The 17197-nt window shown below is 40.8% G+C and overlaps 1 protein-coding gene across 1 annotated transcript in view; it reads right to left on the bottom strand.

Annotated features, from left to right (window-relative positions):
- Positions 1–2063: 2063 nt before the first annotated feature.
- Positions 2064–17197, bottom strand: part of GPC6 (glypican 6) — a 531236-nt gene continuing 516102 nt past the window's right edge. Inside the window, exons 8-10 of the mRNA XM_051610133.1 lie at positions 11967–12103; positions 2923–3098; positions 2064–2485 (exon numbers count right to left, since the gene is read on the bottom strand). Coding sequence (XP_051466093.1) covers positions 2283–2485; positions 2923–3098; positions 11967–12103 — 516 coding nt within the window. The 3' untranslated portion in view covers positions 2064–2282. The remainder of the gene's footprint in view (positions 2486–2922; positions 3099–11966; positions 12104–17197) is intronic.

Raw genomic sequence — 17197 nt, 5'->3', positions numbered from 1 at the left:
GAGAAAAAATTAAAGATCACCTGCTTGGTACCTGCTGTACCAGGGCTAAGCTAAAAAGAGCCTGTGAGAATTGGCTTAAACTCTGCTGCTTAACTCCCTGAAAGCATTAAATGCTGAATCAGAAGATCTGGAGTGAACCAGCAGAGCAGCAGGAAGCCCTGCTATGGCTGGTGTGAGATGCATGGGATCTGAACACCCAACCAGTGACTCCTGGTCACTAGGCTGGACCCAGAAGGATAGGTCATTACACTTTGGAATAAACAAGTGGGAAAAAAAAAGATTGGAATAAAAGCGGCTTAAAACCTATGCTTTTTGTTATTAGACATATTATATAGATAGTTTGTAAATACTTTTTGGTAAAAGTGCTTAAGTCTACTTTAGCCTAATGTGCTGTGTGTTTTCTACTTCAATTTCATGCCTAAATCGATAGCTAATTATAATTTGACAAGAAAAAGAGATTGCAATGGATATGATCTACCTGCTCTGCTGTTCAATTGTAATGTGGTTGGCTGGCTTTACAGTGTTTCCACAATTTGTCTATACCATTTCCAGAGACACCAGAAGAATTAGGAAGAAAATTTCTGGCCAGTCATTTCAACACCACATAGAATAGTCTCAGAAGCCCTTTGTCTGTGGCTGATGGAAGAGGGGAGGTTTTGATGCCTAATTGTCAACACTCATTTGGCTGGGATTTAAACAGCTTCCATCTTGGGTCTTACAACCAGATGCAAATTAAGGAAACTCTATCCAGGACCATGGTCATTTAGGCAATGATTATTAAAGCAATGTATCCTTTAACAATCTGAGAGTACAACTGCTGTCACAATAACATCCATGCCCTTCTGTAGGTCTATCACGCAAACTCACATGCCCCCCACAAATACACACATATGAGAGAGGTTTTCTCCCCCACCCTTCAAATCTGTTAAGAAATGGACGACTGGATATGTAAAAAATTCTCTTCTTTGATTTTTGTGCTCACCAGTCATTAAAGGGTTACTTTTCAGAGCAGCACAACAAAAGAAGAGCTGGTTGACCGAACATTTTTTTTTTCTTACAAAGAAGTGTCAACCCTGAGCTTGTAATTAAGAAGTTAAAATCTGTGATTTATATATATTTATAGATATAAAAATAGATGATCATACTAAGACTAAAAAAGTGAAAGAAATCTCCATGTCAGTACTATATATTTGTTTGTTCTGAAATTTTGTAGAAGAAATCCTTGTGATACTGAAATGAACTGATAAGAGAGACGTCGTCGGATGTGGAACACACTATTGATCCGGTCACTGGGAGTCCATTAGAGAATTGCCATGTGGCTAGGATAATGAACATAGTAGCAGAATGTCCTAATCAATGTCAGAACAGTGACAAAAGAAAAGAGATTATATCACAAGAGATTATTTTCTGTCCAAACCCTTGAGGGCAGATTTGTCAGGAGAGTTGTTTAGCATTGCCATCACAGCTGATGGTGAACTAAGTGGAAATCTGTGCCAATTGTACAACATGGATAAATAGTAAAAGAAGCTAGGTGAAACTGTGTTACTACTCAATTTTTTACTGGGCATTAAGATTTAAATCCTAAACAACTGTAACATGATATTCTGAAGCTAGTGGAGCTACTATCATACTAAAAGATAAACTTATTTTTCAGCTTCTCTACCTTCATACCAGTCTGATGTGGTTGGCAGATGGAGTGCAAGACATTCACCATTCAGATATGCTTTTGTGTTTGAAAAAAAATCCAGACTTCCTCCCTATAGCAATGATCATTCTGATCATCCGGATGTCCTACAGAAGTTCCTAAAGGAAACCTGGTTGTCAGTGAAGAATGGTTGAATTTATTTCTTGTCTTTTTTGTTTTGTTGATATTCTGTTGAAATGCAGCAGCCTTGAGTCAGGCCTGATTCAGAAAGACAACTGTTTTCTTGGTTTCTCCCCCCTTTTTCTCTCGTTAGGGAAAAAACACACACTGTTAAGATCCTTTTTACTTTTGCAGCATAAAAGGAAATGAAGCTCTTAAAGTCTGTAATAAAGGTTTGAGAAAGAATTCTCTCAAGAGTGGATATCGTCTTCAGAGATATCTGAAAAAAAGGAAGCAGTTCAGTCTGGCACCTGGTACTCTTTGGGAAAACAAAAAAGGGAAGCAGGTTGCAGTACTGCTCTCTTCTCATAGAAAACTGCAAGTGTTTGTGGCATGGTCCACTGTCCAAGAGTATAAGAAAAGAAGCAAGTTGGCTGTTTCTGTAGCTAAAAGACAGTTTCTCCGACCAGATCCAGGATTATCTCCACTGTCTCTGCAGTATGAGGCTGATGAAGACCATGAGCAACGTCTGCAGTGACCAGCCAGGCTGCGTGGCTGAAGCCTCCACCTCCCTCCTGTCAGAGTCAACCAGCGGCGCTTCAGTGGTGACAAAATCGAACTCGGTGGGACAGATGTCATCTGTACAGCCACTTCCGCTGCCCGAGCCGCTGGTTTCATCGCCTGGCACAAGGGAGAGAGGGAAACAACGTGAGGGTCATGGGTCACAGTGCCCATCCCTTTTCTCTGTTTGCATTCCAGCTGGCACCCTGATGGGGATGAACACCTTAGGAACAGAGAAGTGGTGGTGGTGCTACCGTTCAGTAAAAGCATCCAAATGAAAGCCACTGTGATTTAACTAGGTGCTTAAATGCCCTCCTGGAGAAGGGGTAGGCTGCTGGCATTATGGAAAGCCCTCAGTGTCTTCATGCATTTGGCATGAAGATAAGCAAGAGGAGCAAAAGAAACAAATACATAACTGGAATTTCACAGGACAGAAAAAGACACTTTTTTATGTTGTCAGCAACACTGAGCACAAAGACCAAGGAAGGTCATTCCAATGGAACCTATTTTTAAATGTGTTCCAAAAATATACTTAATGACAGTTAATGGTTTCTTACTTGTATCCTGGAAGTTGACATCATTTCCATTATATGCATTCTTCAGTTTGTTAGTCATGACACGTAAGGCCATGATTTGTTGTCGAATGAAAGTGTCTGGCCTTGTGATGTCCACATCTACTTCTGGATTGTTGATCTGGTTGGTCAAGCCATCGTTCATGATTTCTGGCAAGTATCTATATAGCAGGATGAATGATAGTTTAAAATGCAATAAGTTTCAGAAATAAAAGACTGTACAGTAAGTGCTGTGCTAAGCCATTTGACACTGGTAATAATTACACAGTTCTTAAACAGCTCCAGTGAAACCATTTTAAAAATATGGTTTTTAATTTTACAGATGCTAAAGGTTCTTTTTAGTATCTCAGCTGCCTGGAGAGCAGAAAGGATTTAAGCTCTCCAACCTCCTAACTCTCCATATAACTCCCCAGCAAGTGCACTGGCTCTGTGAGCTATGGAAGAGTTTCATCAACCACCAGTAAGTTCATGTTCAGATCCACTACTGATATGAATGCTTGCCCACTAAATTAAGCATCTAACAGTGCATCTTTCTGTTTTTGTTTCCTTCTGCTTAAAAAATATGAAGTCCTTTCTTTTATATATATAGCATATTTGTTGTTTTGAGATAGTCTAGAAGGCTGTCTTGAGGCATTATGGCACTCCTTGTTTAAAGGAAGCACTTGATTAAGTTCTTTCTGTAGTTCTTCCTTGCATCCCTCTTTTGACGACCATGAATAACATTTCCAGCCTATCCAATATCCAGACCCATAAACAGCATTGTGAGTTCACAAAACTCCAGTATTCTCTTTGATCTGATTCTTTTTGATTCTCCTTATTCCTTACAAACAGGCTATACTTGCATCTCCCACATGCTTTGTGCATAACATATTTCAGGTATGGCATTTCCTACCCATCCACACACCTGAATTTTTCATTCAAGCTCTGAGCTTATCTTTTCTTGATGACTGCAGCATTCCCTTCTCTGACCTTGGCAAATGCAGTCTTAGGCAGCTCACAGGCAGCAACTGTGCTTTTGCAGGTATCTCTCCCCTGCAAAAATCAGCCCATGCCTCCAATCACCCCATGATAAAAGCCATCATCATCTTTTGTTAAATATGCACACTTTGTCCCCTGCTTCTTTTTGTTCTCAGGAAACTCTCCTTACAGGCATCTGCAAAGCTATCTTTTCCAGCTTTGAATCTCTGTTAAAAATCATATGTGCATTTGACAGCTGCTATGCTGATAAAAGGCTGACATTATTTCTTGATGTTATCTTGAGAAAACAGGGTATCACTGCTTCCCTGTTCTCTCTCATCTGTATTTACCTCCTACCTTTGCCTCATGTTTAGACTGCAGGGGATCTGAGGCAAATCGACCCTTTGTTCATGTTCTTTATAATGATAGGATCTATTTTGTAATTAGTTTGCATACCAGGCTATCCTACAGATGTTTGTGGCACTCCTCATGTAGGTGTGTGCTCAGCCAGTCATACTAGCACAGCCTAGCTTACGAAAGGAAAACTGTCATGATGCCTGGTAACAAGTACAGTTGAAGAGTATTTCACTTCACTATCAATTATGCCAGTCCAATTTGCTATTGATATTCAAATTTGGCACTGGTGCCATTGTTATAGTCATATTGGTCAGGAAGCAAAATATATCCCTGAAAAGTAAATGTGAAAGTAAGGGAGAAGAAAGCACTTTCTCTGCTGAAGCCATGGTTAAGGGAAAATCAGTTTTGTATTGTTTCTGGAGGTTCACAAAATGATGACTCCTTTGCTGCACCAGAGTTCAGTTTCATCCTTAATAGGTACTCCTTTTGCAAGATGAAACTCATATGTCATCAGTGGCCTTTGAAAGCTCAGATAAGAATAATCCTGGGGGAGTGTGAACATATAAGAACAGAATATGGCTGCCAAAAATACCCAGCCTCAAAATGCGTGTCCTGTTGTTTCACCAGTACCGTAAAGAGAGATAACAATGCTGTGGGGATCCCATCCAGACTCCTGTGGTACAGGCTTAACTATGGTGAGAATGCAGAGCCACCTCTCCTAGTCTAGAGGAGTTATGAACCACCAAAGATAGAAATTGGAAATAATTCTGCAGAGCTGCCTGGAGGGAGCAGGTTGGAGACCTTGGCATGCAGGGAAGCTCTGGGCTGCAAAGGAACAGCACCTCCATCTGTCACATGTCTCTACAAATGAAATGGCTGGTGTAGATAAATTACTCAGCCTAGAAGTAAATCAGTGATTTCAAGGTGCAGTTGATTAAAAAAAGTAAGAATGTAAGAATTGCCCTACCAGCTCAGAGAGGATGTCCATCTTACCTGGTATCTTGTCCATGACAGCGCCATAGCTGTAGCTGCTAGAAGTGATTTGAGATTGCTGAGTGTTCATGTGGATTGCTTTCCTTGTTTATGAAGGGCTAGCTGCTCCTTACTGCAAGCCATCCATGAGACCCTATGGCTAGACCTGAACAGCAATTCATGGGCTTTCTTTGACTGATTTATGTTTATTTCTTCTTGCCTTATTGTCAATAATAAAAGAAGAATGTACTGACTTCTTAGTAAGCTTTTCATATGGAGAGAATATGAGTTAGTTTGGAGATTTAAAGCAGTTAGAGAGTGCTCTGGTGTGTGCTTTTTATTGAGGTTCATATTCTGCACTGTGATTAGAGTGGATCTGGTGTCCTTCTGAAGACCATCTAACTTTAAATGGACCAGCCCATTCAGCCACAGGAAGTTACTCAATCTGTCACACTTCCCTTTGTACCCACCTTAGCATCTGGTGGTCCTGACAGCATTCCTGGCATGGAAGGGTTAACCTTTCAGCAGAATGGTCCAGTGCACCTCCTCTAGGTGTGTAAGTGTGGGTCACAAGAAGTCCATTACCTTGTGATTGCTTAAAGGTTAGGTGGATACTTGAATTCCCAGACAAATGAGCCTCTTGGCATTTAGGGCATAAGAGCAAAAGAATTAGAGAGGCTGAGGATTCATCTTTAGGTTTACACAGTTACCAAAACTTGCATGTGTAAATGCAAGTGCCTGCATGTGAGCGGAGTCCCACTCTTGCCAGGTCTAGTCAACACAAGATCAAGTCAAAACTAGTCGGGAGTTTATTCATCAGTGGAGCAGGGTCAGCTGTTGGAGTCCCATGTGCCTTTGGCCAGATGACTAGTTCATTAGATGTCATATGCTGGGATTTATCTGCACAAAGGTAGACATCTGGTCCCATTTGATTGCTCTTGGTTCTTCCTCCTTTTCTAATTACTTGCTGTGAGAGGTGTGGCTTTTCTATAGGTCCTGCATCATATCTACAAGCTTAAGAAGGAGATCTTGTACACCTGGGGCATCTAACATTATATGAGGTGTCTTCCTTTAGGCAGCCAGATTGAGTCTTAAGTGCCACTCTAGCCACCAGGGAATGTGCTGCTTGGTGTCTTGCTGCCACTCTAGTAAGGTTTGAATATCTCATAGGTCCAGGGTCTTATCTGCCAGCTCCATGAGGTTGTCTTGGCTATTCAGACTATCTCACGTATCAGTAGATAAGTGTGTTCAGGCAGCTGAAAACTGCCACATTGACTACACTGGCAGGATTTTGGGTCTCCCTTCAGGCACCTTAATGTTTTTAAAATGCTGTAGCAGTTGTTGCCTAGGCTCTGGTCCAGATGGGAACTAGTGTCCTGTGTCATACTCATCTCAGACATGCTGGAGACTCAGATGACACAACTCTCACTTCGGCAACAACACAAATGACTCCTTATTGTCTCACCCACAGGCATCTATATTCAAATGCATGAGATTACACGTCTGAATGTGAAGCTGGATTCTGCCCTCATTACTGAACTAGTTCACTTGCTTCCTGAGGGGGAATAAAAAAGGCAGAAAAGCCTATATCGAATGTAAATATCTTTGAATTGCTTTCCTTTCTTGGAAGGACTGGTACAGAAACGGGAGCACACAGCCCAAGGTGTCTGGTGAGTGACAGCCTCTGGGAGGCAGCCCAGCACATGTTCTGGCAAAAGCATTTTGATGTGTGTGGGGTAGGGTTAAGTCGCACCAAATAGGAAGCCATGCCTTGGGACCACTTTTTGACAGAAGATTTGTTGCTGGCTGGGCAAAGATGTTGAACACAGCTGCTTTTGCTGCAGTTCTGTAAATGGAGACACCCTTGTGAATTTTTAGCTTTGCTGCTGTTTCTGCTCTGGGTAACGATCTCTCTGTATGCCTGGCCATTACAGAAACTGAGAACTGTACACCCATTATAAACAAAAAGAAGTGCCAACCTGAATCAGTGTCTGCACTTTGCATCCTCTCAGTGAAAAAAAAAAAATCAACAAAAACCAGCTTGCTTAGTCCTCTGAGTATAGAGAAGATGAACAATACTGTTTGTTTTCTGCCGTTTGCTCCTTGCTCAGCTATGTCAGGATTTTAGTGTAATTTACATTGTTTTCTAAAATATTAATGCTTTCTGTTCCTCTTAGCCTTCCCCCAGCTCTTGCTTGTCTCAGCAGACACAACAAAGATGTCTTTTGGCACATCATAACCAAGTACCACAAAGCATATTTAAAACCTTTTTTTTTTTTTTTTTTTTTTAAATGTCCACTCAATGTTCCAGGGTGTCTGATTCCTTTTCAAGTTGAAAATGACTGATGAATCTTTCAGGTCACTTCTATAAAGGCTGTAGCTATGAAAAAAACCCACACACACAACAAAAGAGGAGGAATATTCTGGTTTTTAAAAGACACCTCACTTAAAGGGCAGTGTTCTTCATATTTTGCTGCCACAGCAGCTGCTTACAGTATGACTGGCGCATCCCACCCAGGCAGGACTGGAGTTTTCCCAGCTGCACAGAATGGCAGGCAATAGGAGTACAAACTACAGCACAGGCTTACTCAGTCTGGGCTGGGGGTAGGCAGTCACATCTGGTCCTGAAAGATAAGTGCAGTGAAAAATTGGCTTGTTTGGCTAACTAGATCACCTCATCTTAATCTGTTTGCTCAGGAGGTAATTCCCATAGGATATTTCCAGTTTGCTTCCCCCCCTCCCCTCTCCATCTTGGAGAAAAGCTCAAGGAGACAAGAAAGGACTAAAATGGCTCATCTGCCAGTTTGCTGGAAAGATGAAGCTGAAAAATACACTAGAGCCATCAATTAATTACAGGCAGTTTTCACACTTACCAATAATTGGTTTATTTACACTTTGGCTAGTGGTGCTAAGTGGTTCTCTTTCCTTACTGCCTGGTAAAGGAAGTACTCATTCTCATTCTACTCATTCTCCTTGCAAGACTTGCTGGTCAGGAATGAGCAGCTTTCCCAAGGCAGGCACCGATTGGTGAGTTTGTCTTCCCACCTGAATTTCATCAAGAATGAAAGGCTCTCTACCTGGAAATTAGGCACTCACCTACCTATGCCAGAAGAAGAAACTTTCAGGCCAGTTAAGAATCTATGCTGTGTTCGTTTTGATGAAATACCTTGTAGTTTTGAGCTACATGTTGAAAATTACGGTGTTCATTTTTCTTTTTATTCCCTAACTTTTTCTATTTTTTTTCTGTTTATAAATACTGTCTGTCTCATATATAATTCTATTTCTTCTTCACTGTACTCAGAGGTGTGATAGCCTCCTCATGGAAAGCAACACAGGTCTCACCTCTTCCATAGATTACACCCTTGCAGAGTGAAGACATATTAGTAGATCTCTAGTCCTATGGAGCATGAGCACCAGTATGACAGTGCATGAGTTGGTTGAAATGAGTTGATTGGAGCAATTTAAGGTTCTTCTGGCTACCAGAGCAGTGGCATATTTGGTTACTGTTCTCACTTCAGAATATCACTTAATCAAGGGCTAATACTTTGGATTTGGTTTAAGTCCTAAAGCCTGAAATCCACCATTTCTGTGAAAATTCCTTTATTTCTGGAGAACACCTGTTAGCGAAGAGGTTATCTGCTGTTGTTAAGTATTTATCTGCATATAGGGAAGAAGCTAATCTTTTAAAGTTCGGTCTTAATATTTTTTTAAAAAAATCCTAAGTATCTTAAAAAAAATCTGTATCTATCTGGCAGAAGACATTAATAATTTGAACATAAATTTAGTTCAAGTTCTTTTGTAATTACAGATATGATTGGGAAGTACTGTTGGGAATCTCTTAAAAAAGTACTTTGTCTGAAGTAGCAATTATTCTTGATTAAAAAAAAAAAAAATAGAGGTTAATCCACCTAATAAATGTTTTCCCATTTCCAAAGCACTTGGTTTCTACCTGATGTGGTCTGATTAAAAGCATTCTTTGTACAGGACCAGCTATGAGCCAAGTGCACCTTTCCAGAACACCAAATGGATGACTCTGTTACTCCATGATTATTTGTGAATTGGTGACCTTCATTTGGCACCTGGTGTCACTGTAAATTAATCATGGTAGCAAAGTGATATCTGGGGAGTGTAATTACACAAGTGACCTTGGTGTAATGTCTGGCTTTCATCTTCTGTGATCTCAGGTTTGTAACTTTTTTTCCCCTTTAAAAGCAGCATCAAAAAGTGATGTATAAAATGAAATGTGAGGCATAACATCTATCTGGCAATTCAAAGTTTCTAATTGGTTATACCACTAAAAGATTTGATAAAAATCTGCAACAATCTGCTTTCCCAACAGTAGGCAACATCATCTTGTCTCCTTACTTTTAGCATTAATGTCTAGGAAAACAGGAGGTGGCTAAATTTCCTTTTTTCTAGCATGGATTGTTGTCATGTTCTACAGAATTCAAAATGCAACTCTTCATATAGCACAGAGGTGCTTATGATGGGTGACACAGTGAACACAAATAGGTATATGCATATTGGTCAGATTTTGCCACTATTGCTCTTGCAAACTAGCATTTGGTATCAGATACTAGTCAGTACAATCAAGGAAATGTGGTTTTTTTCTATATGCTGCAGTAAATGTCTTTATTCACTAGTCAAGAGCTGATTTTGCATCTAAAGCTAGTTATTTTTAATATTATTTTCAATATTATTTCATATACAGGCCCTGGCATCTCTTTGATTTATTACTCATTCTCTCCACCCAAAGGATTTATTGAATTTTGTTATTAAGACTTTGTCTATACATTTCCTCTCCAATTGGTTATGAAATAGAAATTGGACAGAGAAGCAGTGGCTGGGCTTGCTGAAAACTCTATTTTCAGGTGATGCTTTGAAGCTCTGCTTACACATTCAGCGAAATGTCCTTCTTAAATTAATCAAGTAGATTATCAGCAGAGAACAGCTTTTCTCAGTGGCTCTAGAACATCTATCTCAGAAGGCATAATGAAGATAACCAGGCTGCTCAGAAGATAAATACTGCATAAGGAGAGTGAAAAAGTACCTGCATAAAATGCGCCTCCATAACTCCCAACAAACATGGAAGTTGTGCCAGACCCTTCAGTGCAGGAGCAGAAGAGAGCTGAAAAGTCCCAGTGAGAGGCAGCACAAACACTAGCATTGGTCATGGAAACCAGGAGAGGTACCTGCAGGTTTGTTTGACTGCCCTTTTGTAGAAAGAGTAGCATATATGTCTCAGTAATGCATGCATCCTGATGTGATGTGTGGCATCCACTTGGGAGGCCTGGGAACTCCCTTTAACTGCTGCAGCTCCCCAGCCTCAGGTCATAACTTAAAAAGCCCAACCAACAAACCCAGGTAGTACAGAGGAAGATAAAACCATGTTTTTATTTCTCTCTTCACACTGCTCCTTTGTGACGAGGCCTGTGACAGCCAGACACTCCTCCTAGCTGTCTTTCTCAGAGTCCCCAGGGGCTTTGTCTGGACTTGGGACTTAGGAACTGAGCAGTGACTTGTGCTTTTGGACAGAATTGGTCGTGTGTGTCTCAAATGGACTAGCATTTGCATGTTCAATTGACTAGCATCATCCCAAACAGCCCTTTGCTCTCCTCTGTTGATGAATGATTTTCAGCATTGTGTAGTAAGGCTACGGAAAACCTTCTCTTGTAAAGTGTACTCCTTATAAAAGTGATTAGATGATGAGGTAGGTGCAATTATCTATGTATCTGCCCATCCATCCATGCAAAACGTGACTTAACATGTTTATAATTTTTTTTTTCATATGGTGTCTTATATTCACTGAGCTTTTATATTTCATGTGCTTGTCTCAGGTTTTTTTAATATTTTTTTTTAATGAGCTAATTTTTGTATTCTGGCTTCATTTGTATCATCAGGCAAAAGGAAAATAAAGATTCCAGTCCTTCTGTGCCAGAAAGTATCACTGCTCTCCAGATTCAGTGCTCATCACACACTCAAACTCTCCACTCCTGTCAACCAAAAAAAGACTACTGCTGCAGAAACCTCACTGCCCACCATGGTCCTTGAGCCAATTCCTCTTTCTTTCTCAGCAGGGATAATCAGATCCTCTCCTCTTGTCAGCTGATTCAGCTGATGAATCTACACTGGGACCTTTGGAGACACCTGCTCATCTGCCAGCTCCAGCCCCACCACAGCCAGAGCCAAGCAAACCTTCAAAATTAAAACTCACAGAAAACTCATCACAAACAAGGGCAGATGACCACAGTATCTCTGCTGAAGTAACATAAGGTCGAGCCTCCTACACAAGATAAGTAGGAGTGTTACATTTATTCTCTGCTGGATGTTTTTCAGGTTTGCTTTTTTCCCCCTGCAGCCCCCCGAGCAAATAGACTAATCTAAGCCAGCCAATCGCAAATAGAGCCAAAATTCCAATTTCTGTTTCATCCCAGTATGATATCCCGAGAGTGCAATTGCTTCACAAGCTGTCAGGCTCAACACAGGGATGCTAAATGGAGCAAAAGAGCTCTCTGAAACCCTGGTATAAATGATCCTTCTGGATCTGAACCAATGAACATTTTCTGCACTCCAGCTTTAATGGCACCTTGACAATAGCCAACCTCAGCTACAAGCTGCATGTGGACAATTACTTGTTCATCCCTTTTCTGTTTCATTCTTATTAACAATTTTGTGAAATTCCGTGATTGTTCCAGGCCAGATGGGGATCTGGACAGAGTGTGGTGGAGAGGGGTCCACCTCACCTCGCCTTGGTGTGGCCGTTCCAGCAGTCCTCCTCTACTGACGGACCGGCTGTCACTCGCTCATCCTTGCAGATTGTGTAGGGTAATGTTGACCAGAACTTTTTAGAGAGCTTTAGCTTTTCTTTAATGTCTGTTACCTGATTAAGAGACAAGGAGAGGGAAAACAGGTTAAAAACATCAGCCACTCTGTCATGTTAAATAATAGGTAGCTTAATTCCATAGTGGTAATGATGGTGAAGGTTAAAAGGGCTGAAGGTGCTAAAACTTAAATTGCTGTATTTAGGAGCAAGGCACTCAGCATTTGGATTCAGAGAATCCAAATAATGAAAGTTACCTTTTTCCACAGGCAGCACATTAATAAAAAGCATGTTACATCTTTCTATTTCTAGTCTCCACTTATCTAAGGTTTCCTAAATATACATATTTCTAAGAGTTAATACACCTCACGGTCTACTGGATGTAAATTCAGTTAAACAGTGTACACCAGAGAATAATGTCTCACCCACCAACTTGGTCATGCCTTGGATAGATATTATATTTAGAGCTACATGCACAGGTTTTAAGAAAATTATGCAGTGCTGAGCTTATGTTGAACTGATTTAAGATACACAGCCTGAATACAATGCAGTACATTTGGGTCTCAGTAACAGTGAGAAGTTTTTGTATACACAGGCATGCAGAGACTATATCTATTTTTGCTGTTAAGTGCAGATAAATATCTATAGCTGAACACAGACTTCACATTCCAGTAATGTTGTGACAGTATCAAAACAGTTTCTTTACATTATAAACTCCTTGAACAATAATTTATTTTGCAATGGTTCAGGCAGCAAGCAGGAACAAACTGATTTTCCAGCATCAACTTCATAAATAAATGGCTAAAATGTTATCAGTTCTTGTTTTGCATTTGGTTTACTGAAGTGGAAAAATCTACAAGAATAGATAGAAAACACAACAAAGGACAGACTACAAAGGATGGATCGTACCACTGTTGTCCTTATGGAAACATGCATTTCACATTAAGTTGTAATAGGATTTAGAGGAGCTTGTTGAATAGCTTTCAAAGGAAGTCGTGGAGCTTTATTCTTTAAAAAAAACAAGATATAAAAGCTCTCTATTCTTCCATTCAGTCTTGAGATGGGCTTTTAGGTTTTTGAGGTACAATACTGTACTTGGCTATTTATCTCTTTTATCTTTTGTTCTGAGACATGATAGCTCTCTGAGTAAATGGCCTGCACTGCTTAAACTCTGTGGAATGTCACTTTATAAGGCAGGAGATAGAAACAGCCAAAGATGTTATTTCAGAAGCACCATCTGCATTTTCATCTGTAAGAAATAAGAAGGACAGTATTTGGCCGTGTGACTTGTTGACAGTGTTTCTTGCCATCACAGACACCTTCTAAAACTCCACCACACCCCTTGCCAAGACCTAGGGGCTTTGTTTTTTTATATGAGATACTACCAGCATTTGCAAACCTGTGAAGTCTCAACACGGGAGCCCTGGCAACCCACAAATTAAATTCCAGTTTACACACCGTGGGCAAATCTTTAGCAGAAGTGAGGATGGTCTCAGGGTGCCTGCCCTTTCTGATGTCTTTGCTCCATGGGACCAGGGTCTCTGGGCAGACAGTAGCCCTGTTTTTTTCCTTTCTGTCCATTCTGAGGGTAAAACCCCCAGAGTCCACACTGGTGGGCACAGCCAACCAGCACAAGCAACTCAGTTAAAAACTGCCCAGTGTTCACAGAGAGGTGTGTAAACTCCTGTTAGGCCACCCTGCAGCAAACCAGATAGAGCAATCCTATGGAAAATGCAGGGGTGAGGGCTTATGGGGAGGAGGGTTCATTCATATAAGCTTGGGGACCATGAGTCAAAGGGACAGCTTTTGTCATTTACTGTTTGTGCCTGGATAACTATTTATACGAGCAATCTGATAGATATCACTGAAAAGTAATTAGTTTCTAGAGTAGTAACTCTGTTCCTCTCTGGAAGTTATTTTAAGCTATTCACAACTCAGATGTTTCAAGATATTTTCAGATTTCTACTCTAATCAAATTACAGCTGATGCTAAAAACCTGCAAACTTCTGTTTTGAACCACAAGTGAGTCAACACCCCTTAAAAGGGATGTAATTTGGAGTTCAAACCTTGTATTTTCATAAAATTCAGCAAAAGAATGGAGAGGTTCTCACAGCTCACATGCTGATACTTCCTGAATACAAAAATGAGGATTCCCATTCCCAGTCGCTTCTAAAGATACTAAATGATGTTTACATACTCTATATGTGTACTGCATACAGACAACAAATAATTACATTTCCTAACAATGAAGATTTTTATTTTTTTTTTAATTTCAGAAGTGCATCTGGTAAAGTAAGATGGTCGTACTTTACCCAGGATAGTTGGTAAATGACAGCTAATTACATCTCACAGCCATTCCCCTGAGGTGTCATTCTCATTTTAGAACCTGGAGGGGACGAAGCATTTACACGACTCACAAAAAGCAGCAATAGCAAAAGAGAATACAGCTTAGGGATAGCCTACCATTTGCAGCTCTCTCAGATGCCTCAGATTGAGGTGCATTTTAACACTTTCTGTCCCTCTTAGGTATCTCCCTTGATAGCTATCCTCACATCCCCATTGCATTAGCTCACCATCAAACTTCAAACCACTTGTGGGCTTGGCCCTGTGAAGTCTTGCTCTTTCCTGCTGTGTAACCTCCTCTCAACTTTTGGCAGTGGAGTTTATGCATCTACCTAAGTAGTTCCTTGAACCTCACCCTCAGACTGGTTTTCTGGAAGTGCAGTGTGGTTTCTCATGGCCTTGAAAGAGGAATTATGAACACGGATAGATTCATCTCTTTCAGGGAGAAGCCTGATGGCCATGTTCACTTCTGCATGATGAATGTTTGGGCAGGCAACAACTTTGGAGTATTTTTAATGTAACTTAAATGCAGAATAGAATTAGGTGATGTAATGCTCGCCATGACATGTAAAACGTTTGCCTGTGGGTTTCAGTGGCTTCAGTTCTGGGATCTTCTCAAGCATGACCACAGAAAGTCTCTTATTGGCCCCCATAGTTATGCGTGTTCCTCCGTACATCCTTTTGATCACTCCCTGCATTTAAAAAACATGTAACAGAAGTACAGTCCCTTGAAAGCAAGATAAAACCCACTAAGGATTCAGTTAACATTGCTTGCTTGTGATTTTCGAAGTCAACACTACTGTATCCCCCTAGGGACCTGTGGCTTTGTAAATGATTCCTTGGTATTTCCCATTCTCTGAATTAAAGATTAACTTTCAAGCTAGGTTAGACTTCTCTGGAAACACTTAAACACGAGATACAGACATTTTTGGTATTTTACATATTTCCTTTCCACTTTCTCTAGCAGAGATTTATCTGGATTAAGACAGGCAAATCTCTGGCTGTTGTGAGCCTGACTTGCCCTAGCTGTCTTTCTGATATAGCCTTGAAATTATATGGAGCCACTTTTTTCAGCTCATTTGAAGGTACTAAATTTGTTTTGAATTGCAGTTCTTTCACTCTCATAAGAAAAAGGATATAGCAAAAGCCATTAAAAAAATATTACAGTTTTAATTTATTGGGGGAGATATAGCAATGGATATTAAAATATCCTTAATCTATAATTGCTAACAGAAAAAAGGCATTACTGTTTAGGTGAGAAAAGTGAAATATGTGCAACAGTTCCAAAGATAAATTCATATCCGGAGTTATGGAAATGGTACAGTTACATGCCCTACACTGAGAAATACTTGAGAAATTCTTATTCCTGCCACTGACTTCCTATGTGACTGAGGCAGTCATGGATGTCATGCAAAACTGCATGAAGTTCAACTCGGCCAAGCGCAAGGTTCTGCATCTGGGTCAGGGCAATCCCAAGCACAGATACAGGCTGAATGAAGAATGGACCAAAAATAGACTGGAGGAGAAGGACTTGGGGGTGACGGTGGATGAGAAATACAACATGAGTCAGCAAGGTGCGCGTGCAGCCCAGGAAGCCAACATTGTCCTGGGCTGCAACAAAAGAAGTGTGACCAACAGGTCAAGGGAGGAGATTCTGCCCCTCTGCTCAGCTCTCATGGGACTCCACCTGGAGTACCGTGTTCATTTCTGGAGTACCCAACATAAGAAAGGGATGGACCTGTTGGATCAAGTCCAGAGCAGGGCCACGAAGATGATCTGAGGTCTGGATCATCTCTCCTATGAGGACAGGCTGAGAGAGTTGGGGCTGTTCAGCCTGGAGAAGAGAAAGCTCTATGGAGACCTTATAGTGGCCTTCCAGTACCTGAAGGGCCTGCAGGAAAAGCTGGGGAGGGGCTTTTTACAAGGGCCTGTGGTGAGAGGACAAGGCGGAATGGATTAAAACAGGAAGAGGAGAGATTTAGGTTAGACATTACGAAGAAATTCTTTAGTGTGAGGATGGTAAGACACTGGAACAGGTTGCCCAGGGAGGTTGTGGAAGCCCCATCCCTGGATGTGTTCAGGGCCAGGTATGGATAGGGCCCTGAGCGACCTGATCTAGTGGGAGGCGTCCCTGCCCATGCAGGGGGGTTGGAATGAGATGATCTTTAAGGTCACTTCCAACTCAAACCATTCCATCATTCCGTGAATTCCTCAGCAGAACTTTGAGCAGCAAGAGGGGCCAAAAAGCAAATTTGAAAGGTGATGGCTCTAAAATAATTTTTAAAAAGTAAATTACCTCCCCTGGCAAGTCCATCTCATAGTCCTGCCAGGTTAATCATCCCCACCAATATAAACCCTACTCTTGCAGATAACAGAATAGCAGAAGATGATAAAATAATGTTCAAAGATGATGAAATGTGTCCAAAACTGACCTAGGTTAAATGCAATAAACAAAATGAAATAATATGGCATCTTGCTTGTGTTAAGAAGAAATGGTTCTCATTAACCTTCTTTCCTTCTTCCTGATGTTTTCCATTGCATTTTTTTCTTGTTTATTCTGCATTTTGGGAAGATTTTCCTTTTGAAATGCAAACAGAATATTTAGCTTGCCTTTCTGTTGTTACCTTCTCTTTTAGGATGCCCAGAAACACCTCAGTGCCATGTTCCATTGAGACTTCAGCTTTTATGGCCTGGAAAAATAATGTACAAATGTTTCTGGCTGCTCACTGGATATTGCTTCTTTGTGTGCCATTCTGGATGATGTGCTGTGGTTTGGTATGTGGTGGTGTAGCCTCTTGGAAGGTTTCAAGT

This window comes from Apus apus, chromosome 1 (assembly GCF_020740795.1).
Source record: "Apus apus isolate bApuApu2 chromosome 1, bApuApu2.pri.cur, whole genome shotgun sequence".
NCBI lineage: Eukaryota > Metazoa > Chordata > Aves > Apodiformes > Apodidae > Apus > Apus apus.
Note: the sequence above shows the minus strand (reverse complement) of the source record. Positions and strands in the feature narration are given on the sequence as shown.